This window comes from Lupinus angustifolius, chromosome LG18 (assembly GCF_001865875.1).
Source record: "Lupinus angustifolius cultivar Tanjil chromosome LG18, LupAngTanjil_v1.0, whole genome shotgun sequence".
In the NCBI taxonomy this organism is placed as follows: domain Eukaryota; kingdom Viridiplantae; phylum Streptophyta; class Magnoliopsida; order Fabales; family Fabaceae; genus Lupinus; species Lupinus angustifolius.
In genome coordinates this window covers 10287326-10312344 of record NC_032026.1, presented here as the reverse complement: position 1 = coordinate 10312344, position 25019 = coordinate 10287326, and the positions used below count along the sequence as shown (strand labels likewise).

Here is a 25019-nt window from a genome sequence, read left to right as displayed (position 1 = left end):
AATCTCTAAAAGGTTTATTTTTTCATCGAATCAAATCTTTAAAGATTAATTATTATAATTAAAATTACTTGTGCAACACAATGAGATTGATATAAAAAATTTCAATCTTAATTTGATTTGCATATTTCCTAATTGCGATCTTTAACTTATTTTATTGATTTGCAATCTTGATTTATTTGATTACAAATCTCTAAAGGTTTAATTTTCTAATCTAATTGATTTGTGCAACACAATAAGATTGATATGAACTTTCTAATTTGATTTGATTTGCGTATTTCCATATGTCAATCTTGACTTGATTTTTGAATCATTAAAGATTTAATTATTATCAAGGTGATTCATGCAACTTAATCAAATGGATATGATGTGATTCAAATTACATATTTTCAAATCTTTAATTTATCTCATAATTCAATCAAATCTTTAATTCACTCATATTTTATTTTTATTTATTTATTATTATTATTATTATTATTAAAATAACTCTAAAAAAATCATTTTTTGAGAATTCAATTACTTTACACTTGAATTTTGGTTAACTTAATCACCTAGATTTAGGAACCTTAATAAATCATTTAGTCTTATTATTTTAATTTTGAATTTTGGTTAACCTAATCATTTAGATTTATGAACCTTAACATAACAAGTTTAGTTTTATTATTTTTAGAAAAGTATTTTTGGAATTCTATTATTTTTTATTTAAAAAAGTTTTAGACTTTTTCTGGGTCGGACAAAAAATAAGTGTTCACAATGTCTATTCACTAAACAAAATTTTAACCAATTGTCAGGATTTAAAAATGAATTAAATCAATTTTATATTAAATAGAACATTAAAGCATTTATGAGCCTTAAGGCTTTTTTTGGAAGTTACGTAGAAAAAGGAAGAAAAAAAATGGTATCAAAGGGTTAGGAATGAGAGAAGAAAGGGAAAAATAAGAAAATCATCTCCCTTATTTGGGAGTATAAAATTTAGATGATAGATGATAAACTGATGATAATGTTATAATATTTTTTATTTTTCCTTTAAAAATGTAATTAACAATGAGAAATTGACAATATTGTATGAATTACATAATATTACTAAAAATATTCAACTATTTTAACATTTTATCTTCAAAAAACTCCAAATTAGGTGAACTTTAAAAATAGAGACATTACTAAAAATATTCACTAAACAAAATTTTAACCCTCCAAAATCTTCCTAACTCCTTCATCCAACTCCCAAACAAAGGGAAAGCTTTCGTAAGTCATTTCTTCTCTTTCATTCCCCTCCAAAACCTCACTCTCAAACAAAGCCCAAGACTTTGTTTGGGAGTTTTGAAGGAAAAGGAAGGAGAAAAATCAAAGGGCTAGGAAGGGGAGGAAGAGAAGAGAAAATGAAAGAAATCCTCCCATTGTTTAGGAGTATAAAATATAGAAGAGAAGGTAAACTAATAATAATGTAAGAACATGTTAGATATTTTATGGAACGGCAAGCGCACTGTATCGTCCAAGTAGTAAAATCCGGTAAAGTATCGCGATATCGTCCTTAGGGATCAGAGTGGATTTACAATAATTCCTACAAGAATTAGTTTAGCAACTATTTACACGGATTTGTTTGATAATTTGATAATAGTTTTGTAACAAGGTTAAATTAAAATAAAAGGTTAACTGTGAATTTAAAAGAGTTGGGATCGAAATTCATCATTTTTCCCTTTTGAAATCCATAGATTCAATTCCAAGTAACTTGCAAAGTTACTGATTCTGATGCACATTTTCGGCAATTCATTTACATCAATTCCTTGAGTATAAAATCCTTAGGTAATCACTCAATTACCAATTCCTTGACTAATTGACTGATTAATTAGCATTAAAAACAATGTAAAAGCAATTCATACATCATTATTTATTCCTGAAATAATGATGTATGAAGGAAGATAATCAAAATCAGATGTCAAATTTAACTTTCCAATTAAACTTGAACCCAAGAATAAGAATTCAGTAGCTAATTAAACTCATGCATTAATTAAGAACGGAATAAACTTCCCAAAATCAAATAACAATTACATTAGAATTGAATCCAATAGTACAAGGTACGAAGATTACATTTCAAATCCCAACAACGAAGAACTAGCCATTCATCATTGCCATTACAATACTCTGATCGTGAGAAATACAAGAAATTTTGGATCTAAAGTCGTTTTCACGACTTCTCTCTTCCTCCCTAGTGTTTCTCTCTCTAAAATCGTGTGAAAAAGCTTGGAAAATTGTTGGATCCCCTTTTTTGCTTTTCATAACCGCCTATATTTGTTCCAGACTTCTGGTCTCTCACTCGAGCGAAAGAGCAAATTTCAGCATTTAAAAAGTCTTTTAGCTTGAGAGACAGATCTCTCGCTCGAGCGAGAGAATCAGAGTTTTGAACCTGTCTTTCTCGCTTGAACGATGTGCTCTCGCTTGGGCGAGAAAGACACGAAAACTTTTACATCCAAAAGTAGGAATTGTCGCTTGAGCGAGGGACACGCGATGATTTAAGCATTTTTCCTTGAATTAGCAATTGTCGCTTGGGCTAGGGATCCAGAGCTCCTTTTACGCAGATTCTTTCAATTTCTATCTTTTCTATTCCTCATTCTCCTACAATTGACACAAAAACATGTAAAATCCTTAAACAAGATTAATACACTAGATTCTTTAGAGTTGTGTATGAATTTCATCATAACTACACCATAAGTGCCCAAAATTTATATGAATTTCCTTCACAACATGACACTTAAGAGAATATTTTTTATTTTTCCTTTAGAAATATAATTAACAATGAGAAATGAACAATAGTGTATAACTATATAATATTACTAAAAATATTTAGTTATTTTGACATTTTATCTCCAAAAAAACCCCAAATTGTGTGAACTTTAAAAATAGACACATTGAGGGTTTTGAAAGGTTTGAGAGACCCTCCAAAACATTTCTCTCTCATTTATTCAACTCCCAAACAATTTCCAAAGTCATCATTTCCCTTCCCCTCCAAAATCTCACTCTCAAATAAAACCCAGAAGTACTATATCATTAGGTCTTCCAAGTAGACATGTACCATGCAAGTGTTACTAGTTGAGCCATGCAAGTGTTACTAGTTGAGGAAAAAGGGGGTTTTGCAAAATCAAATCGAACTGTTTTATTTAAAAATGAGATTATTTTTATTTTAAAATTTCAGGCTCTAAAAACTGATGACTCAACCAGGTGCCAAAATTTTCGTTCAATATTTGAGAAGATCTAGTGTAAGACTATGCAACATGTCTTTAATTTTTGCATAAAATGGACAAAAGATAATTATTAACTTTAAAAAAATGAAATTTAGAAGACAAATAAAAAATAAAAAAATCTCAAAATTATATAATAGAGTGTACTAAAAGCAAACCAATGAACACTTCAAAGAAGTGACTCTATGTGTGTTGGTGGGAAACTACTAAAGGAAATGTACGTGTAGTTTTTATCTGCTACTAATAAATCCAATTCCACCGCAAGGACCATGACGTAACACTTTAAACAAACTCACCATTACTTTCCATTGTGTTACAGCTTCACTATGTCCTTATATAAGATCCATGCCATTTTCTCGTGTTAGGGCCAATGTACATACATGCTTTTAAGAATGGCACATTTCACGTTTCTTGTATAAAGTTTTTTCTCCTTCCTCTTCTTTCTGCAAACAAATAATCCCTATCTAAACCAACTACATGACATGTGTACATTTTGGAAAGTACAATGTTCTTGAAGCCCTTATGCGTGTATATCTTATGAAGAAACGACATTGTCAAAACAAAAAAAACAAGAATTTATTATCCCAAACCATATATCAAATTTTGTCATGTTATATCAATAAAAATAGTAAATATTTATTATTTCTCTATTTTTATTTCATTGGTGCAGAACAAAGTTTAGAAAATTAGATATTTGTTTTATAAAAAAAGGCTTAAAATCCTAGCTCATACGTTTAAAGGTAATAATGAAAGAAGAAAAAAACATATAGGAATAAAACTAGGAGCTTAATGCCTAAGTTTCTTGTTGAGTGGCTTCTTTGAGAAGCTTACATAGACGTGTCGGTAGGTATATAGAAAAATTAACGATTCTTAATTAATGAAGGGTTGTGATAATCTGTATTCATGTATTTTCTACGTAAACTTGTTACTTCCATAGTCTAAAACCATTAATATCATTCCACATTACATGATTTTCAAAGTCATCTGACAAAAACGGCACACCAATGACATAAACCAGATTAGAGTCTTTTTTTTTATTGAATGCGAAATAAGAAGGTGATTGTGCCTTTCCTGCATTGTATGACAAGTGAGATAAACAGAAACACGTTGAATAAGTGTGAACATTCAGCATTGACTGATTGTAAAAATTTATGCACAGATAGTTTATATTAGTTTTACTTAAAAGTCATTAATAATGAATAATATAAAAAACTTTTATACTATCAATATACACATATTTTCTCTTTTAATATTTTAGCATATTATATATGGAAGGAATACATGTGTATGTAGCTAGAATTGTTGAATCGTTCGGAACAATTCATCCAAATGTATGTACAATTTTTATTTTTTATAAACTCATCTTTAATTAATCAATCATCAATGTATCATTAGCCGTTTGAATATGCTAAGAATTATTTGATCCTCAACCATACAATTAACAATTATTCGGTATAAAATGATAGTTGATTAATACAAGGATAAATGCATACATAAATTATAAACGTATAGTGCTTATGTTACACTCTGTGTTGGTTCATATGTATATGTCCAATGCCTCTGAATATTTTACATAGCTTTAAGGACACTCTAATTTGACACTGCAGCTGAACTCCCAACTTACACACACACACTCTCTTTTTAAGAGGTGAAACGTCCCAAGAAGAATCACGTTGCCTCAATTCCACTCATACCCAACACCCTTTTCTAAAAAAGAAATTGTTACTAACTTGGGGTTTTCATTCTACATATTTCTAGATAATAATGTGCAAAAACGAAAATTAAAACAATAACACTTTTGCTTATATAAAAAAAATCTATCTCTCATTTCCTTTCATTTTATGTCTATATACCTACCTCAAAAAAATCAGAAAAACCAAATGGACAACTTTCTGTTGTCTCAAATGTTGCACATAAAATATTTTCCGAATAACAATGACAAACTCTTCTTTTAATCAAGCAACTACCACCTTTTTAACGAATTTGGATCCTCTCCATTACTGGAGAGTTAATTACCATGTTGAGATCATGACACGTGGCAAAAATAAAAATCTAACAGTCCTAATTTTAACTTATTTTTTAATAAAATAAATTATAATTATTATTTTCCCTTAAAATCCAGTACTGGAGAGGAGTTAGACTACTTTTTAACTCCTTAAGCTAAACGTGTAAGTGCAATTATTATTTATAGAGAAAACCCAAAAACGGCGTGAGTATAAAATTTTGAACACTATTTTTAAACCATATATAGTCACCATATAAATTGATAATCGATTAATATTCTTAACTATCACTTGCTACATAATGGAAGTTATTCATTAATAATTTATATGTTAATTAATCATGGATATAAAAGTGATGGCAAAATATAAAATGTGAACAGGAAAACTGTATAAAAGCATTCTCCAATAACCAACGGGCGTTGGTTCAAGTGGTACATGCTTGATTTCCCTTAAGCAAGAACCCGGGTTCGAGTCTTGTGGATGGAAAAAATACCTATTGAGAGAGTTAGCCCCACTTACCTCTAGATGAAGTATCATTACATATTATAATGTTAAATTTTAAAATTAACTTAATTTTTATTAGGTTGGATATAAGGAAATGATATAAAATATCTAAACTCATATTATATATATATATATATGTGTGGAAAGAGGAAAGCTTGGCAAACAAGCCACCTTTCCTATATATACAGAACCCACTTTTGTTTCACACCTTCTTTTATCAATTACACCTTCTACCCCGTCCTTCTCTTCTCCACCAAACACAAAAACAGTTCAATCATATATATTCACACAGAATATACAGAAGAAAGAAAAGTGGAAGACTAGTTGGTAGGTAGGTCTTAATCTGTTCCCTATATCCAAGAAGAGTGATTCAGGAAAAACGTGTTCAAAAACAAACAAGATACTACCTTTACCTTTTCTTCTTCTTTTTTCTTTTTCTTTTTATTATTATTAAGTGCTAATATTTAAGGAATTTGGAAGAAATTTCTGACTTGGGGTATGTGGCCATAGGAGAAAAATCTCAAAAAGATGTCATGGTGCAATGAGTCAGATGATGAAGAGAGGGGTATTAAACTAATGGCGCCTACTATTATTCCTAGAACTAGTAATAATAGTGTTGCTAATGAAACAAAACCAACGCAAATTAGAACCATAACTTGCCCCTCTTGTGGCTATAGCATTGAATTCCAAGATCAGGTACTTGATTCAACAACCTTATATTTTTATAACAGGATTCAACAATCTTATGTAATAAATCTTGCTCTTTCTATAGTACAAAGCTTTAATTTTTTTATTTTTTCTTAATTTGTTTTATTAGGGTGGAATTCTTGATTTGCCTGGTTTACCAGCTGGGGTGAAGTTTGATCCAAATGATCATGAAATATTGGATCATTTGGAAGCAAAAGTGCTCTCTAATGTGCCAAAGCTTCATCCACTTATTAATGAGTTCATACCAACGCTTGAAGGAGAGAATGGAATCTGTTATACACACCCTGAAAAGCTTCCAGGTTTTGATATTTTATCTTTACTTTCAGTTTTCTTTGTTTTGTTTGTTTGTTACTTTGAAAATAAAATATCTTTTGGTACGTAGGCTATACTCAACATTGAAATTCTAATTTATTGGGAGATATTAATTGATGTGCTCGGTAACCTTGCATGAAATGAAACTTTTGTATTGAAAATGATTTATATAAATGTAAATTCAGGCAGTTGAAAACGACCGCTAATATATTTTATATTCTCTACAAATGAGATATAAATTAATAATATGATAACATGTTAAGATGATGACATTCTAAAAACTAAATAATGCAATTGGAGCTTGCTTTGTAAAAATTGGAGAGAAAATAAACCAAGAACTTGCGTTCAGATTTTTTGTTATTTATTTATATTTTATGCATTTATAAGTGCAGAAAATACAATTTTTTGTCCTTAGAGCCTATATGAGTCAATCTTAGAGGAGTGGTCTATTGGTTAAGATGGAGAGTTTAAGGAATAAAGTGAAGAAGATTGTGAGTTTGAATCTTATTCGTAATATATTTAATAAAAAGGAATTATAAGGTGATTTGTTGGTTCAAAGGAAGAGGTAAAGTAAAAGAGATTGATGTTTGAATCTCATCCACAATAAATACTAACATAAATATAATAAAAAATAAGAGTCAATCACATTTTAATTTTATAACAAGGAAATACTTTATTAGAGTGGTGAATGACTACCAAACTCAATAGTGGCATTCCCAACCTACCTTATGAAGACAAGTTAATGTAAATGTTAGATCTTAATCTTCAGCTATAATATATTGCATTCTACGTCATCAGCATGCTGCATGGTGCAAATAAAAGGTTGTTGTTGTCGGGGAAATTTCACCAAACTCAAAGTTGGCTTTGCTGCCTAGTTACACTACAGGAGAGAGAGATATATATAAGAGGAAGGATAATAATAGTATAATACCTACACTATTTGATGGGGGTTTAACTACTAAACATTAATCACATATTTAAACTTGCTTATTGAGAGTTCAAATTTAAAGTACATAGTACAAGGTAACTCTTAATAAAGATTAAAAGGAAGAAAAAAATAAACCTTAGTCTAGTAGAAGCAATTCTTCTTTGTAGCCTTTCATATATCTTCACTCTCAAGCTATATTCTAGAGCTTGCAGTCCATATGCATCAAACTTTTGCATGTGGTTAGAAGATGTATCTTACTATAACAACCACCTCTCCTTATAAATAAAGAGTTAACTAAGTTGCACTAATTTTTTTTACATGAGTTTAGTATACATACATTTTTATTGTAATAGTTTTTTATTTACTACTGTCCGTATATAAAAGTGATAATAGTGATTAAAAATAAAAAAAAATTAATTAATATTGAATGCTACACCAATAATATAAAAAATTCTTACATTCCTAAGATATATATTACTTTTTCTCTTTTTACATTACACACTTGTATAACTTTGAAATAAAAGTAAATGATATTTAAAACAAGATTAATGGTGTGATGATTCAACAGTGTACAGAAGTACAATATCAATGCATAACCTTTGGATAAGGGTGATATTGTTGGTACTTCCAAATTTATATTCTTTATTGAACAATCATAATTTATAAAAATAAAAGACAAAAATTATACTTGGTTACTTATGTGCCATGACATTTTTATTTATTAAATTCTCGCTTGTTATAATTTATGACATATTTGAAGGTATTGTTCATAATGTATTTGAATCTTACAATTCAATACCATTTAGCTAGGCTTCACAATTCAAAAATTAGCTTGGTGTTTAACAATTTGAATTGTGATTTGATAACCTTGATGATCAAAGATATATGATGCAGGAGTAAGCAAAGATGGACAAATCCGTCATTTCTTTCACAGGCCTTCTAAAGCATACACAACAGGAACAAGAAAAAGAAGAAAAGTTCACACTGATGAAGAGGGAATTGAAACAAGATGGCACAAAACAGGTAAAACTAGACCAATTTTTGTTGGTGGTGTAGTGAAGGGTTTCAAAAAGATACTAGTCCTATACACCAACTATGGAAGGCAAAAGAAGCCTGAGAAAACTAACTGGGTAATGCATCAATACCATCTTGGCACTAATGAAGAAGAGAAAGATGGAGAGTTAGTGGTTTCAAAGATTTTCTATCAAACACAGCCTAGACAATGCGGAAATTCAATCATAAAGGACCCATTTGAAAATCAAGGACTTGATCACCAAAGTGTGCATGATGACAATATAATGCATAAAAATAATGCAGCTCTTGGAGATTACTACAACCCTTCATTCATAAATTATGACCATGTTGAAAGCTCTCTTCAACTCATTCCAAACTTGGTTATGCAAGGTGCTAGCTCTTCTTTTATTCGATTAGCAACAATGGATGCAAACAAAGGAAGGTTGGACAGAAAATACTAAGTTAGCTCTTCAATTTGTGAAGAACTTCTTGCTAGCTAGAGCAGTATATATATATATATATAATATGACAATAACTACATAGGATGTTGATGGTTTTTTATTACTATATATATTCAAAGTATTTATCCTATGAATGGGTTTAGAATGAAATTATTTAAGGTTAAAGAAATAATGATGACTTTCATATTGAGATGTATATGTGTATATATATGGAGGTTGGAGGACTTATCATAAACTCTTTCAAATGTGATTCACTATCTTAAACTTTTATACTGAAACTATTTTTCTTTTCTGTCCTTAATATGTTTGTCACTAATGTAACATATTTTTTTATTTTGTGAATGTGAGGGAGGGATTATGAAGGTTCTATGCTAATATGTTAATGTGTCACTTAGTTTGTTGTCTGTTAAAGTTGAAAAAATTAGATTACGATTATATTTATTTATGATTATAATCTGTTAAAAAAGTTATTTTGTCCTATTTGAAGCTTTTAAAAATGTTTTTTTCTTCCTAAAATAATAATTCCTTTTATAATTTTAAGCTACTTTCCCAAATGGATTTAATACGTATAGAGTGTAAGTGTTTTTTACATTATCAGTAAATCATCTACCATTGATTTATTAATCACCATTGACTCTCAAACAAAAGTAATACAAATCAATGGTGGATGATATACTGAAAGTGTAAAAAACTTTACTGTCAGTATACAGATTTTAAACTCTTCCCAGCTAACATATTATAAAAGAAGTTTATAATCCAAAAATAAGCTCTACCAAACAAATTAAGCAGATAAGAAGGGCATTTGTACATGAATGTGACAATGGGTATGCATACCTTAATCCCAATGTCATTTGAATAAGAATATGTTCTTCAACAATGATATCTGATTTTGGAAATGGACTCCTATCCAGTATGAAATATATGGAGGAGGTATTTTTATATGTTGTTTATTTATTTAATTAAAAAAATTAAAAAAAAATTGGATCCTTACTTTTTTAATACCACGTGTCATAATCAGGTTTCAATATTGGACACTCACGGAAGAGAACAGCCCCTGAATTTGTTTTCAGGCCAACAATTGATAAAGAAAAAATGCTTTTTAAACAATCAATACCGACAACTTTTTGCCATAGTACATGTACTTTATCCATAAAACTATCTGGTATAATTATAAGTTTTGCGAATCAACTGTTTAATAAAATAATGTTCAATGAGACAAATCACAAATGTAGTTAACAACTGAATCATCCTTATGTTCTCAATTCTCAAATTAAACTATGAAATAGTATATTTTTTATTTTGGCCAATGGTAGAAGTGGTGATTAGTGAACTTTTCTATGGGCAAATTGACTTGTTGGATAATGAAAACGACCCAGCATTCATGCCATTTCATAAATTATGAAGAAGAGACGTGTAGAAGTTGAAAGTTGAAACAAAAGAATATTAAATTACACTAAGATATACCATTTTCTTTTTACAAGAAAACCAGCTTCAGTATAGTATAGCATAGCAGAGAAGAAAAATGGAGATCAGTGATGAGAACCTTCCGCTTAATTTCTGCCATGTCCAAAAATGGTTGCTTATTATCAACAGATTACACATGTTTCTTCATTCCACAGCTTTATTCTTCATGTTCTACTATAGACTTAGCTTCCTTTTCCAAAACCAAGTATCCAGAACAAGCTACTTGTTACCTTGGCTGCTAGTTTTTGCTTCAGAAATCATTCTCTCATTCATTTGGATCCTCGGCCAAGCCTATCGATGGCGTCCGGTTTCGAGAACTGTCTTCCCTGAAAGACTGCCAGAGGATGATAAGCTTCCTGCTATTGATGTTTTCATATGCACTGCAGATCCAATTAAGGAGCCTACTGTAGTGGTGATGAACACTGTCTTATCAGCTATGTCATTGGATTACCCTGCAGATAATCTTCATGTGTATCTTTCGGATGATGGTGGTTCCCCTTTGACCCTTCTTGGTATGAGGGTGGCTTGGAAATTTGCAAGGTGGTGGCTTCCTTTCTGCAGAAGATACAGAATTAAAAGCAGGTGCCCCAAGGCTTACTTTTCGGGTCTCGAAAATGATGATGGTGATTTTGCTAGGAGTAGTGTGTATATGGCAGATAAGCAAAAGATTAAGGTTAGTTTGATTCTACAATGAAATTGAATAGTTTCATTGAACTATAGGTTATAGAATCGAATTTAAAGTTGAACTGCTTAATGATGATTGATGAAACTTAACAATTGGCAGGAAAAATATGAGGCTTTTAAAGAAGAGATAAAGACATTAAGAGAAGATAGTGCTTTTTCAAGAGATAGTCCTGGCATAAATAATGTTCAAGATCACCCTTCTGTCATTGAGGTATAATACTATAATAGCATCTATATATTCATCCATGGTTGTGGCACTGATACTATTCATTAATTCATGCTGTTTTGATGTGGAATAATTATATATGACAGTGATTTATCTTCTTTGATCTTTAGTGTTCTCAATAAATTGTAACCATGTGGCATGAAATCAATGCTCATACGTATTTGCGACTTAGCTGCTATTTTGCCACGGCGACGAACATTTTTGTAGTCTGATTAGTCTGATTTTGGCAGGTGATACAAGAAGATAACAATGATGATGTAGATAATGTCAAAATGCCTCTCCTTGTCTATGTTTCCCGTGAGAAGAGAACTACTCATCATCACCATTTTAAGGCTGGAGCACTCAATGTCCTTGTATGACTATGCTTTTCTTCTATCTGCAAAAGTGTATATACACCATAGTGTTATATGTATATCTCAAATTTTACATCTTTTCTAACAGCAAATCAAACTATCTCTACCTCTCACTCGCTTTTCATCTTTTATATCTACACGCATCTCATGAAATTCATCCGAAAACCAAGGGACAACTAAAAGTTGTCACATGGTTGTCGAAATAACATTTTTGATTCACTGTCTGCTTTACAATTACAATCACAACGAATATAATAGTTCTCATTGTAACATGATCTTGCAGCTTCGCGTCTCTTCTGTGATGAGCAATGCTCCCTACATTCTAGTTCTTGATTGCGACATGTTCTGTAACGATCCAAGTTCAGCTCGATATGCTATGTGTTTTCACCTTGATCCCAAGATATCATCCTCCCTAGCTTTTGTCCAATTTCCTCAGAAATTTCACAACATTAGCAAGAATGACATATATGATAGTCAGCTCAGATCATTATTTACAGTAAAGATTTCGAAAACTGGCCTTTAAAATACCTGCCCTTTAAAATACCTGCCCTCTTGGGATATTGTCATCTATTGGTGACAATTTCACGAGTAACTCTCTTCGATTGGTCAAGAAAATAAAATTTAGTATATTTAAATAAAGTAATTCTACATTTTATTTATTCGACCAATCATAGAAGTGACACGGAAAATTGGCACAAGTAGTGATAGAGGTGATGTTATCCCAAGGTAATGATGGTGCAAGATTTGCTGTCTCTAACCAACTTTTTTTGGAAAACTTCAGCTTCAATGGCAAGGTATGGACGGGCTTAAGGGACCCGTAATGTCAGGTACAGGCTTCTATATAAAAAGGATATCACTGTTTGGAAACTTCACAATTAAAGGTATGTTTCTTCTAAAACACAAATTCAACGCCCTTGACATGAGCATGACCTTTGAGGCTTTGAGGTTACCATACTCATCACTGTTCAAAGTTTTGAATGTTAGGGGCTGAACTGCTGCAACTCAAAGATTATTTTGGTTCATCCAATGAGTTCATCAAATCACTGAATCAAAACTACACAAGTAATTTCGCGTCTAGCCAACACACACGACTAGAAGAAGGCCACTTGTTGGCTTCTTGTAAGTACGAAATCGACTCAAAGTGGGGGAAAGAGGTAAGCAGACTTTTCTGTAACATTAATTCAATTAGTACATCAATTTTCATGTAGCAAAAAGTGTATATATATATATAATGTATGGTTGCAGGTTGGCTTCTTATATGACAGTGTAGTAGAAGACTTCCTCACTGGATTTTTCTTGCATTGTAAGGGATGGACTTCAGTTTTCTGTGAACCATCAAATCCACAGTTTTTGGGTACAGCTACCACAAATCTGAATGATGTACTAATCCAAGGAAGTAGATGGTACTCTGGTCTGTTTGAAAATGGTATCAGTAGGTTCTCTCCCCTTATATATGGTCCTCCAAGGATGCCACTTCTCCAGAGTCTATGTTTTGCAGAACTCACATATTTCCCTCTTTATTGCTTGCCTCTTTGGTGTTTTGCTATCATCCCTCAGATTTGTCTACTAAATGGAATACCCTTGTACCCTAAGGTAACAATAATGCATATATTTTCTTCATATACTATCACTATTTTCTTTTAATCTCTTTCTCTTTTACAGGTTTCAGATCGATTTTTCGGTATCTTTTTATTCATCTTTCTATCATCTCTTCTAAAACATTTACAAGAAGTCTTCTTAACTGGAGGAACAATGCACAAATGGATCAATGAGCAGAGAATCTGGATGATGAAATCAATTACTTGCCATCTATATGGATGTTTGGATGCTGTACTAAAGAAAATTGGTATAAGAGAAGCTAGCTTCTTGCCCACTAATAAAGTAGAGGATGATGAACAAAGTATGCTGTACCAAATGGATAAATATGATTTCCAAGCATCCAATACCTTTATAGTTCCAATGCTTGCCCTACTCAGTATCAATGTATCTTGCTTCATAGGAGGAGTCTACAGGGTATCATTGGTAGGTGATTGGGACAAGATGTTTATACAGCTTTTCCTTGCAGCTTTTATCATCACTGTAAATTACCCTATCATTGAAGGGTTGGTGGTAAGAAAAGATAAGGGGTGCATTTCTAAGTTGGTAGCTACACATGTTATCTTGGCTACTATGATTCTGTTAGAAATTTGTGCACTACTAAGAAATGTATAATATCCTCTACTAGCTATACAATGTTATTGTTCTTCCATTTCTAATGATCAATAGCACTTTCTACTGTGTTCTTGGTTTCTACAAATTTTCAATAAATGAGAAAGCATCTCTTAAAAAGACAAATTACCCTAAAAGGGATTAGTTTCTTAACCATAGGCTGAGGAGATACCCTCCTGACACGTTTGTTTAAGTACTCAAAGGAACAAATATTAAGTACAATGTGTCACACACTAAACATTCAGTAATTAAAAGTCTGCCATCTAATATTCAAAATTTTCTATGGCCTATGACGATTTTTACAAGCAAAAACACGCCCCATAGGTAAAAGCATTGAAACAAATACGTTAAATCCCAGTCAACACAACTTCTCCAGTCTAAATGTAATCAACAACGGCATGAATGAAATTTACACAAACCCACACGGGGAGAATACATGCATCATCCCTATACAAGTTCTCTTAATAATCAGTCAACTATGACTTCTCAAGAACACATTTCTCGTAGAGGGCAAGGATATCTTCCTTCTTGGCATTCTTCAACTGAAGCAGCTGATCGCCAAAGTTATGTTTGTTCAGCTCTTGCTTAAGCTTTTGTACTGTAAATCTTTTATAATCCTGGTTTCTTTGCTGACTCTGAACATCCTCAACACCTCTAAAAAAGGAACCACCATCTTCTGGCTGCGTGTCCTGATGATTACTGGTTGTATTCTTATATCTCTTATTTGTCCTCACAATTCTAGGGTTCATCAAATCCATGTCCTGATCAGAGTCCGAACCAATTTCATCATCTAACCTTAAACGCTTACCATGGGAAGCAGTTTTTAGCTTGCTGTCCAATACTTTCTCATTTAGTCGAAACTTGGTCAGCTCCTGATGGAGAGAGTCCATTTTGGCTTGTGCGGACTGTAGCTGGAGAGACAGAGACTCAGCCCGGTTATTTGCCTGTGTATGTGCTTGACGTTCTGTTTCCAAAAGCTGTTCAAGAATCTGAGCATTATTTCGCCTGTGGGTTTTATCTTTATCCAAAAGTGCTTCTAAATCCTTCTCTCTCTGTTGCACCTTTTCTTCTAGTTTTGCGACAGTGGTAAGTGCGTCATTTTCTGAATACCTTACTCTCTGCAATTCATCTTCCAGATTATCTTTCTCCCTCTCCAAATTTTCAATTTTTCTTTCAGCCCTCTCAATATGTGCCAATCTCTCCATTGCCAGTCTATGCATCTCACTTTTCTCCTTTTGAGCCGTGCTTGCTTCGACCCGAGCTTTATCAGCCACTTCAGTAGTCCTTGCAGCTTCTCTTTCAGCAATTTTACACCTTTCCTGCAGCTCCTCAAATCTTTTGAATTCAGATTGGTACTTCTGCTCTAGACGGCTTTTCTCTTTCTGAAACACAATTGCATCCCTCTCGTATGACTGGGCCTTAGCATTTTCAGTTTTCAACTTCTCACTCAACTCTTTAATTTCAATCCTTAGTGATGATATTTCAGCTTCATAACTACTTATCTTTGACTCAGCAGCCTGCACGTATGTTTAGAGTCAGACACAGCTATTTAATCCAAAGAAACAGGTATTTACATGCTTAATTGCTTATTCGTCAAACCATATCAGTTGCAAGAGAAGAGAAATTGGCTGGAGATTTTTAAACATTTTTTTCCAAAGGGTACATTGTTGCTTCAATCAATGTCAGTTAAAAGACCCACCACAGAACTTCACAAAATCGAGTCTAGAATTCCTAACAGCCAAATACAACTCCAACTAGGGCTAAAGTGTAGCAGAAAACAACAAATTATGAGGGGACAAAACCCAGAAACCATGTACTGCAGTAAGTATTAACTATGACCACCTCCCACATGCATGACCATAATAAAAAACTGAGCAAAAGGAAAAGGAAGAAGTAGGGCAGATGCATCACGAATATAAAATATAATTCATCACAAAAACATGAATAACGCAGATCTCGTCTTGCTGACTACTGAGAGCCCATGATAATGGTGCTTTGTGGGAGAACCTCTTAAGCCAAAAATATTACCTTCAATTCTAACCTTAAAGTTGTTAAGCAATTCTCAGCATGCTCTACTTTGGCAGTCTTCTCTTTTATTTCATGATCCTGCTTAATTAGCAATGAGGAAAAATCAGAACCATTATATATAACCTTAAACTAGTGATGCATATGTTTCACAGGGATTTTCATGTAATAGAAATACTATGTATTTGAAAAAGGGATGTTCAGGAATATCAATGGAGAGAGAACCCACGTTTTCAGCCAAGGTGATGGAGAATTCCTCTCTTAAAGCATCTTCCCTCAACTGAGTCTGTTTGTTTGTGCGCTCCTGTACAATAGCTGCCTTCTCTAAAGCAGCTTTTGCTTCTCTAACAGCAATATCATACTTCCGCTTCCATTCCTCAGCCTCCTCTTGAGCAGACTGTGCCTGTTCCCTAGCTGCTGCTAACCTTGCCTCACCAGCAGCACCACGGGACTTGAGAGCTGCAATTTCAGAACTAGCCTGATCTTCCTCAGCTTTATGCCTTTGTAAAACCTGTTCAAATTTTCTTTTCCAATCCACGGATTCTTGCTTAGTAGAATCTAAAGTTTTTAATAAGCTAGAGTATCTCTCTTCCAGTGAGCGACGGTTAGCCTGCAGGTCAGTAATGCGACTCATATACTCATCAGTTAGTTTCTTCTTATCATCAACGGCATCCTCGTATCGTTTAATGTACTCAGATTTATCGCTTTCAGTAGCTTCCAGCCGCTTGTTGAGGAGGGTCATTTTGTCTTCAATCATCCGACATTGTAAAGCAAGAGAATTCTTGTTTGATTCAACTTTATCTATCAACCTCTTGGTAAGGTCGAGCACTGGGCCTTCAAAACTATTAAAGCAATATGTAAATTGTTAAAAGACAAAAGGTATAAACAAATAAATAAATAAATTCACAGACGATATATACACAAACCTTTGCTGTAAGAAGACAGCAAGTTTCTGCCATTTCCCAGGAGCTTGAATTGATTTTTCATATTCAGTTAAAAGGCCATCAAGAACCTGAAACAAAATCATTATCAAATCGGATTGCCATTTCAAAGGCCGCCTTAGTTTAGGCAAAGGGGAGGGAAACACAAATGTAATGGTATTGCTTATATATTATTTTTGTCCTTTTAGGAACTCAAACATGCAGAAGGAAAATTGATAGCAAAATAATTGATACCAACTACCAAAAAGCGTGTAGATCAACTGATGGAGAGTTGTTCTAGCTTAACCAGAGGTTTCAAGTTCGAGTCCCTGTGAATGCAACTGTGCTTGGTAGGGAGAGCTTTGCCGCTTATAATGGTTCTACTCGACTTGAGCAGGATTTCCTCCATTTGGTAGGGAATAAATGTGGTTTTGACCCCAAAAAAAAGCCTAATAATACATCCTTTCATTTTACTTCACGATTTGGGATAAGATTTTGGCTTTTCTATTTGGTGTACAGCTCATGTCCTTTTAAATATAGAGTTTCCCTTACAGACATGTCAAGTAATTGGGGATCTTAGCTTCATTTTTCATCTTTCTTTTCCGTTTTGTTCTTTTTATTTGGAAGATTCCTTATCTTCCCTTCTTCATAATTTCTTCTGTTCACCTAAATAATTTCTTCTTCTATGTAAAATTAAACGATAAAAGAATAGTGAGGGCAAAAGGGAATTTTGCCTTTATAAATGGGTTTGGACTTTGGAGGAATGAATTTTGGGTGCAATTTTGTTTTACAGAACTGTTGTACCATCCTCCCATACTGCCATTGTGCACGAACCTAACACAGCCATTGTGCATGAACCTAACACAAAGCCATTGTGCATCCAAAATTCCCATAATGATATTTACCAATTAAAAAATGTTTAAAAAGGAAGACTGTCTTTTTGGTTGAAAGAGTCAAAACCTGAAAAACAGAACACTAAAACAGGAATAGTCCATATTTACAATTTGGTCCATAACAGTTACCTTTGCAACATTGACAATTGTTACACCAGAAGCATTACAAGCTGCCCTCAACCTCTTTTCCATAGAATGTATGGCATTTGAGCATTGTAGGTCTGCCTCCATAAAAGCATTCCGCTTATAATCCTGTTGAGCAATAAATTATTAACACGACATACACAAGCACAAATTGCCCCATACCCTAAACAAGAAAAAAGATTATGCATAGACATTTACCATGAGCCCTAAACTATTACTTTGATATACATGTTTATCTCTATGAGGGTGAGCCTCGGCACAACAATAAGATTGTTTGCCTGTGACCCGGAAGTCATGGTTTCAAATCCAGAAACAACCTCTCCACTTATGGGGGTAACGATGTGTACATCTAGCCTGCCCAAATCTCACTAGGTAGGAGCTTCTTGTACTAGACCGCCCTTTTTAGATGTTTATCTATATATTAAAGATGCTAGTTGGTTCTCATATATGAACCTTGGGGGGACAACACCACAAAAGGTAGCTATTATGGTTGGAGAACCAAAGCCTGTATAAACCTCATACCAGAAGCCTATATACTTCTGTTGTGGGACTCAATTCCCATACCTTGCAATTGGATGCTAACAGTTTCTGGACAAGACTGGAGGATCGAATATATGAAGGTAGCAACAGAAATTATATCTTTACAGTTAGCAACAAAAGTCCTCCTAGCAGTTGTCCACCTGACTAATTACGAGGATCAAATCTCAATCATCTAAAGCAAATGACATCACAGGGGAACACATCATAATAACAGTAAAAGAAATTCAATAGCATTAATATGACAATAGAGATTTAACAACCACCCTCCACCAAATTAAAAAAACAGATACCTAAGCTATTAGATAGTTATATTTACTCCACCATGATTACAACTTCCGCCACATGCTTCATCACTTAATCCTACTCAAATAATTACAAATATCCAATTTGGAATACCTCGAAAGCCTTTTTGAAGAATTTCTGAAGAAGGCCCTCATATTTCTTCCTGGCTGAACCAACTCCTACAGCACTAGCATTATAAGCAGCCATTGACTTTCGAACTGCTTCTTCATGTGCTTCCCTCAAAGCAGCCTACAAGCATTGCGATTAGGAAAGTGGGTATATATATACAAATATTTATATATATGGGTGTGTATTTATATATGTATGTATATCAATATGTGCTTCATGCAATTAACTCACTTCCTCAGGTGGCTTTGAACGATCAAAAGAAGACATATAAACTTCAGTAGAAGAATCATATGCCCTGTGACACTCAGCTTCTTCAACACTCTGCAAGCCAACAACAATAAACCAAATACTAAGCAAACATAAAGTCATCAACTTTGAATTATTGCAGTATTTATATCTCCGGGCTCTAACAAACTATTTTGCGGAATCCTCATCATCCCTAACTACATTATTATAGTTGACAAGGACATACACTATACTTGTAAGCATAACTTCAACAGCCAGAAGAGAGCAATTCACATTAAAAGAATGGACATAAAAGGAGAAGTGACGAGAAGGAACTTCCTCGACATAATTTCATGTGCAGATTAAATATTTACTTCTAGAAAACATTGTGGTAACTTTTCAAAGAATGAACATTACATCATTATGCACCAGCCACCAGGGTTTTAAATCAAGATTGTGGTCATGATTGTATTGCAGCCAACACATTCCGCAATCACAGCTTGATGCAGTTGCGGTGGCCGCCACACCCAAGATGTTATGGCCGTATCACTACTCACGAGATGTAGTCTGCATTTGAAACCCTGTCGGTCACTACATCAACAATCAAGGCTTTATCAATCATCTTATTTCCTTGATAGTAGGCCAAATCCCAAAAATAATAGACACCAATATCAAGCATGAATGCATAATTTATGGGAGAAAAAATGTAAAACAGAACCTTGACTGGCTAAATAATACATTATGCATTGAGTCACTAATACTAAAGAAATATGACATTCGTTTTATTAACACATGGCAAAAATATTTTACTTGTATTAAAGAATTCTTACATGATATGTAATATACTAAACACATTCTTTTATCCCAGAAGTCATAATTTTAATTTAAAGAGTCAATACTAACCTGCCAGGAGGAAGAAATTGTAGGCACCGCACCATGGTTGAGTGCATTTAGATAAGATTCTGTAATACCGACCAATACTGGGCCTGTCATCATAGTTGCACCAACTTGTTTTGGTTGTGTTCTCTCAAAAACAAACTTGGTCAAAGCATCAAGGCCAGATCGAAACTCAGGTCTAAACTTGTCCAACTGCACATTGAAGATAAAATATCAAAACATAAAACAGATGTATGACTGCACAAGAATATGGAAGGTCATAAGTTACTGACCGATATCTGTTCCAGTCGATGTAGATCATTTTCTTCGTTCAAAGGCCGAACAAGGGTGAAGCATTCCCTGTCTGGGAATAAAGCTCGAATGGAATCTCGAATCTACTGATTGATATTGTCAGACAATTAGCAACTCCAGAGAGGAAACAAAGTTCATGTTTTCCAAATTCCAGGGTGCTATAAATGGTTGCAGAATGCATTTAAAAAAATATAGTTCACAACTCATTATTAGATCAAGCAAGTGGAGGTGATGGGGCTAAAGAAGGCAACTAGAGCACAAAAATGAAAAAAATCTTGCTGGACAACATTCCAAATCTGGAATAACACCAAATTGTTGGAAATGGTCATGCAGGCTCAAGAGTGTAAAATCACTAATATTCTAAATGATCTATACAAAGGATACCTTCATAATAAAAAGATTATTTTGAAAACCAAAGATAATGAAGAATGTCGGCTATGTATAGCACACCAGACATAATATCGCCTTCGAAAAGGACCGGCTATCCATATTTTCTTCATTTATAAAAAACAAGAATTTCCAGATCTTCACAATATTCAAAGGATCTTCTTATATGAGGCAAAAAAGTTCAAGATTAACCCCAAAACTCAAGGAATAGCTTCCTTTCAAGTGAAGGGAACTGAGAGAGATTTGCATGCTTTGTTGCATGTCCCTTTTGAGTAGTTTCTAGATGTTCCTTTTTGTGCATAGGAGGACTTCTTATCCTCTTGTAAATTGTAATTTCTCCCTTACTCTCTAATAATACTTCTTTCTTAGAAAGAAAGAAAATGTCACCCATAAGTATGCATTATTGGGTTACTTTAAGTGAAAGGTTAGTATAGCAGAATTAGAGTACTACATAGATAATGAAACTGCGGAAGTTCTAGAAGATTGCTTGTCAGTCATGCTTTATAAGTAATCATAAAAGGGTCTATTATGTGTAAGAGGATATACAAATTTATTTTCATCCATGAATACTCCAAGGATTTTTACTTCTTTCTTTTGCCAAATGATACTAGGTCATCTGCTAGCCTAGAACTGTACCTAGCCCTTTCTTATTCCATTGAGTTTCATTATTGAATAATTTTGTTAGAAAGAGAATTTATTGAGATAAGATAGAATAACTCATTCAGTCATGTAAAAAGGATCAAGTGCTAGCCCAGCTCAGTAAGACTATCAACCTAAAAATATTCCTAACATTGTAAGAAATCCTAATATCCTAACATTTGTGGTATATGGGATACCCAATTGCTTTCATTAATAAATAAGCTAATAAGTATAAAGATACCTCATTTTTAGCAGCTATATCTCTTCCACTGCCTTGGACAGGCCTCAAAGCAAGTTCCAAATAATCACGGGGTGTTATTTTTCTGTTATCTTCTGTTAGGTCCAAATAGAAGTCCTGCCAGTAAGAGGATTGGCAAATAAGGCATAGAATGAGGCTAGACAGTCAACATATGCTAGGTTACCATCATCCTACAGTTTCATGTCATAATCGCCCACCCCAAAATATATATGAAGGTATACGACCTACCCTTAAGAGCCAAACAAAAATTGGGGAAAACTGTCCAAGTTCTGATGCAGAAGTCTTTCCTCCAGATGCTCTAACACGAATGTGCTTTGTCATTTGAGTGACAAGAGAAAGACGATCAAGGGCAGCCTCATCTATACCACCCATCTGGGCAAATGAAACAGCATTTTAATTTCAGCAAGAAATAATCCACAAACTGGTCATGATATTGAAATGTCAAACCTAAAGAAAACAGCATATAGAACAGATCTAAATATTTTCATTTATTGAAATGTCAAAGTAAACCACAGGCAATTATGCCTAAGAAAGTATATTTTCAGATAGGATGTCCCAACCTGGTTATAAATGAACATGCTGGACAAAAGGACAGCTAATGAGAATATCTGGGTACTGTATGTTCCCTGTATAGTTAAAAAGAAAAATGCAGAGTAAGACAACAGGAATACATAACAATAATAGAAAAAACATTCAACACTTAGGAAACTGAAAAGCTGACCGTTTGATCATAAGCATCAATTCCTTCACTATCTAATAGCAAGAGACTGTATTCTGTTCCATCAAGAGCGGTCCTCTTCAAAGGCATACTCCACATCCAAAGCCCTTTGGTACACGGCCGATGGGTTGGTGCTACTTGAAATCCACTACTCCTTCCTAAAAGCTGCAATACAAAAATGTAAGTCAGCAGCAATAAACAAAGACTCGCTTATTTTATTTCACAAGACTTCGGACAATAATAACTCCAATGAAAAAGTTGCACCTCATGTTAATGAATACAAAAACTGGAAAGCTCAAAATTTTCATTCCTAGTCAAGTAACAGATTACATGACACAAAAACTCAAAATATTAACCACATATGTTCTCAGTTACATAATAAGGCACTCCAATTTTTAACACGATAAAAAAGAGACAATAATAATCTACAAAGTAATTGTTGCTGTACATGAATAAAGACACACTCATGATAACAATGCCACTTTCAACTATTGGTCAATTAGCTAGTTAAAACGGCCCCTGAAGGCCTAAACCATTCAACAACTAGCAGATAGTAAAAAAATGACAACACTGAATAACAATGCAGGTGACAAAACCCTAAGCACTGAAACCCTAATTAAAACAGTTACAGTCTAAAACCATAAAATATTCAGTGGAAATGGAACGTGAAATCACCTGGTTCAAAATGAAGCTCTTGCCTTGGCGAGCACGACCGCAGACGGAGACGATACCGATAGGATCCTTGACAAGTTGCAGCGTCGCGACGGCTTCTGGATCCATGTGGAACTTTCCCTTGTCGTCGCAGTAGATGAGCCGTATTGGCCTCGCCGGACCGGTTACCGGAGAAGCCGATGATGGCGTCGCCGCCGAATGTAGCGGTGATGCATCGGCGGGACTTTCCCTGCCACGGTTGAAAAGCTTGAGCATCGTCGCGCTTCTTTTCTTTCAAGCAGTTTGCGCTTCTTTTTTCCTTTCTGGGTTCTGCGTTTTTTCTTGTTGCTTGGATTATCAGAATTTTACCTCTTTTTATTATAATTTATCATTAATATTTCTTATGTCTTTGAGAAGGCTCAAGAGGTAATCCCCAACAAGTTGGTGATCAAGTGGTTTAAGATTGTGTTAAATTTCTATAATAAAAGTTCTATTTTTGTGTGAATGACACTTGTTAGATGGAAAGTGCTTAGTTCTTTACTGAAAGGTTTGTTAATATAAAAAAAACCAGATTTTGAAGTTTCGAGATACATTTACTAATGACTCTCAAGTCTTTTGTCCTTTCACTTCTAAAAAACCAACTCGCAAACAAACCCTAAGAGGGTATTGGAGTGTATGTATATTGTCTCACAGTTAGTTAGTCTATGTGTCATGACCTTGTAATTGGTTAAAAATATATATTTAAGTTAAAATTTAATTTTTAAGTATTTTTCTAACCATTCATAGTTTATGGCACTGATTATGGGACAGCAGATGTGCTCCCGCATATTGGATACTCTTGATTATTATTGACAATTTGAGCAAAACCCATAGGTTCGCCTGTACAAATTGGGCAGGCAGGGCATAAAAAAATATGCATATCTGCTCTAAAATATTCGTTCAACATGTCATATTCACTCACGGGTATAATGGCGGGCCACATGTATTATTGGAGAAAGTATTGGACATTAAATATGCAAATATATATATATATATATATATATATGTATGTATGTATGTATGTATGTATGTATTATGCTAATATAAGAAAGTGTGTTTCATTTATCATATATGCATGTGTATATAAAATGTGAGAAAGTACTATCATTTTCTTATTATATATATGCATTTGTATTTTGTATATAATATATATGCATATATACTATTTAGTTTGTATTTTGTATGCAAATTATGTACTATACATATTTTATATTATCTATACTATATATAAAGTCAAAACTTGAAATAACTTCTCTCATGGTGTAATTTTCATCTCCTATATTGCCCTTAATATTATTTAATTTTTACAAAAAAACTATATAATCATAAACAACTACCACTAATACATTAATTAATCATATATCTCACCTTAAATTAAACATTATCATAAACACACAAAAAATATAATATAAAGTACATTGAACACAACAAATACATTTTAATTTACAAAAATGAAATATATAAAAAATTGAATATGTAGTATCACATATTCGCCGGTAGGCACGAAGTGCCTGTACACACTAGTATATATAATTGTATTTTATGTATTGCTTACTTGTATGATTATTTATTATGATAAATACATTTGTATATTTATATATAAATTATTTATTGCTTATTTTTTTATGACCAGAGTATATACCTTTATTTATATATATATATATATATATATATATAAACTTTATTTAGTGTGACCCGCAAATTCGCTCTATTTATATTTAGAACCGGCACATACTTACTCTAATTTAGAAGGACATTGCATGAGTATGTGCAAGGTTAGTAGGGCATTCATAATTTTCAATATTATTCTTGTTGTGTGCTTTGTTTCCTCACTTTCATCCGTGCAACTACAGCTACAACGTGGGAATGTAATATTTATGTT

At 33.3% G+C, this 25019-nt stretch overlaps 3 protein-coding genes across 6 annotated transcripts; 2 read left to right on the top strand and 1 right to left on the bottom strand.

Moving 5' to 3' along the window:
- LOC109332369 (NAC domain-containing protein 73-like) lies at positions 5976-9386 on the top strand. Of its 2 annotated transcripts, none has more exons than XM_019567329.1 (4): positions 5976-6071; positions 6251-6436; positions 6558-6747; positions 8583-9386. In XM_019567329.1, exons 2-4 carry the CDS (start codon positions 6269-6271, stop codon positions 9161-9163), a joined length of 939 nt encoding a protein of 312 aa, XP_019422874.1. In that variant the 5' UTR covers positions 5976-6071; positions 6251-6268; the 3' UTR covers positions 9164-9386. The 2 variants fall into 2 exon arrangements, with proteins under 2 accessions (XP_019422874.1, XP_019422875.1); XM_019567330.1 differs by having other exon boundaries at positions 6210-6436.
- On the top strand, positions 10520-14174 carry LOC109333066 (cellulose synthase-like protein G1). Of its 2 annotated transcripts, XM_019568317.1 has the most exons (8): positions 10522-11300; positions 11412-11522; positions 11768-11890; positions 12174-12386; positions 12672-12771; positions 12875-13044; positions 13136-13483; positions 13553-14174. In XM_019568317.1, exons 1-8 carry the CDS (start codon positions 10686-10688, stop codon positions 14099-14101), a joined length of 2229 nt encoding a protein of 742 aa, XP_019423862.1. In that variant the 5' UTR covers positions 10522-10685; the 3' UTR covers positions 14102-14174. The 2 variants fall into 2 exon arrangements, with proteins under 2 accessions (XP_019423863.1, XP_019423862.1); XM_019568318.1 differs by lacking the exon at positions 12174-12386 and having other exon boundaries at positions 10520-11300.
- On the bottom strand, positions 14333-23452 carry LOC109333065 (guanylate-binding protein 1-like). Of its 2 annotated transcripts, XR_002105973.1 has the most exons (15): positions 23123-23452; positions 22451-22612; positions 22290-22355; positions 21958-22101; positions 21712-21825; positions 20426-20527; positions 20160-20345; positions 19263-19352; positions 19017-19151; positions 18066-18188; positions 17050-17135; positions 16353-16965; positions 16127-16204; positions 14439-15615; positions 14333-14378 (listed from the first exon to the last, which is right to left on the bottom strand). XR_002105973.1 is itself a non-coding variant. In XM_019568315.1 (14 exons), exons 1-14 carry the CDS (start codon positions 23372-23374, stop codon positions 14575-14577), a joined length of 3192 nt encoding a protein of 1063 aa, XP_019423860.1. In that variant the 5' UTR covers positions 23375-23452; the 3' UTR covers positions 14339-14574. The 2 variants fall into 2 exon arrangements, 1 of the variants encoding a protein (XP_019423860.1); XM_019568315.1 differs by having other exon boundaries at positions 14339-15615.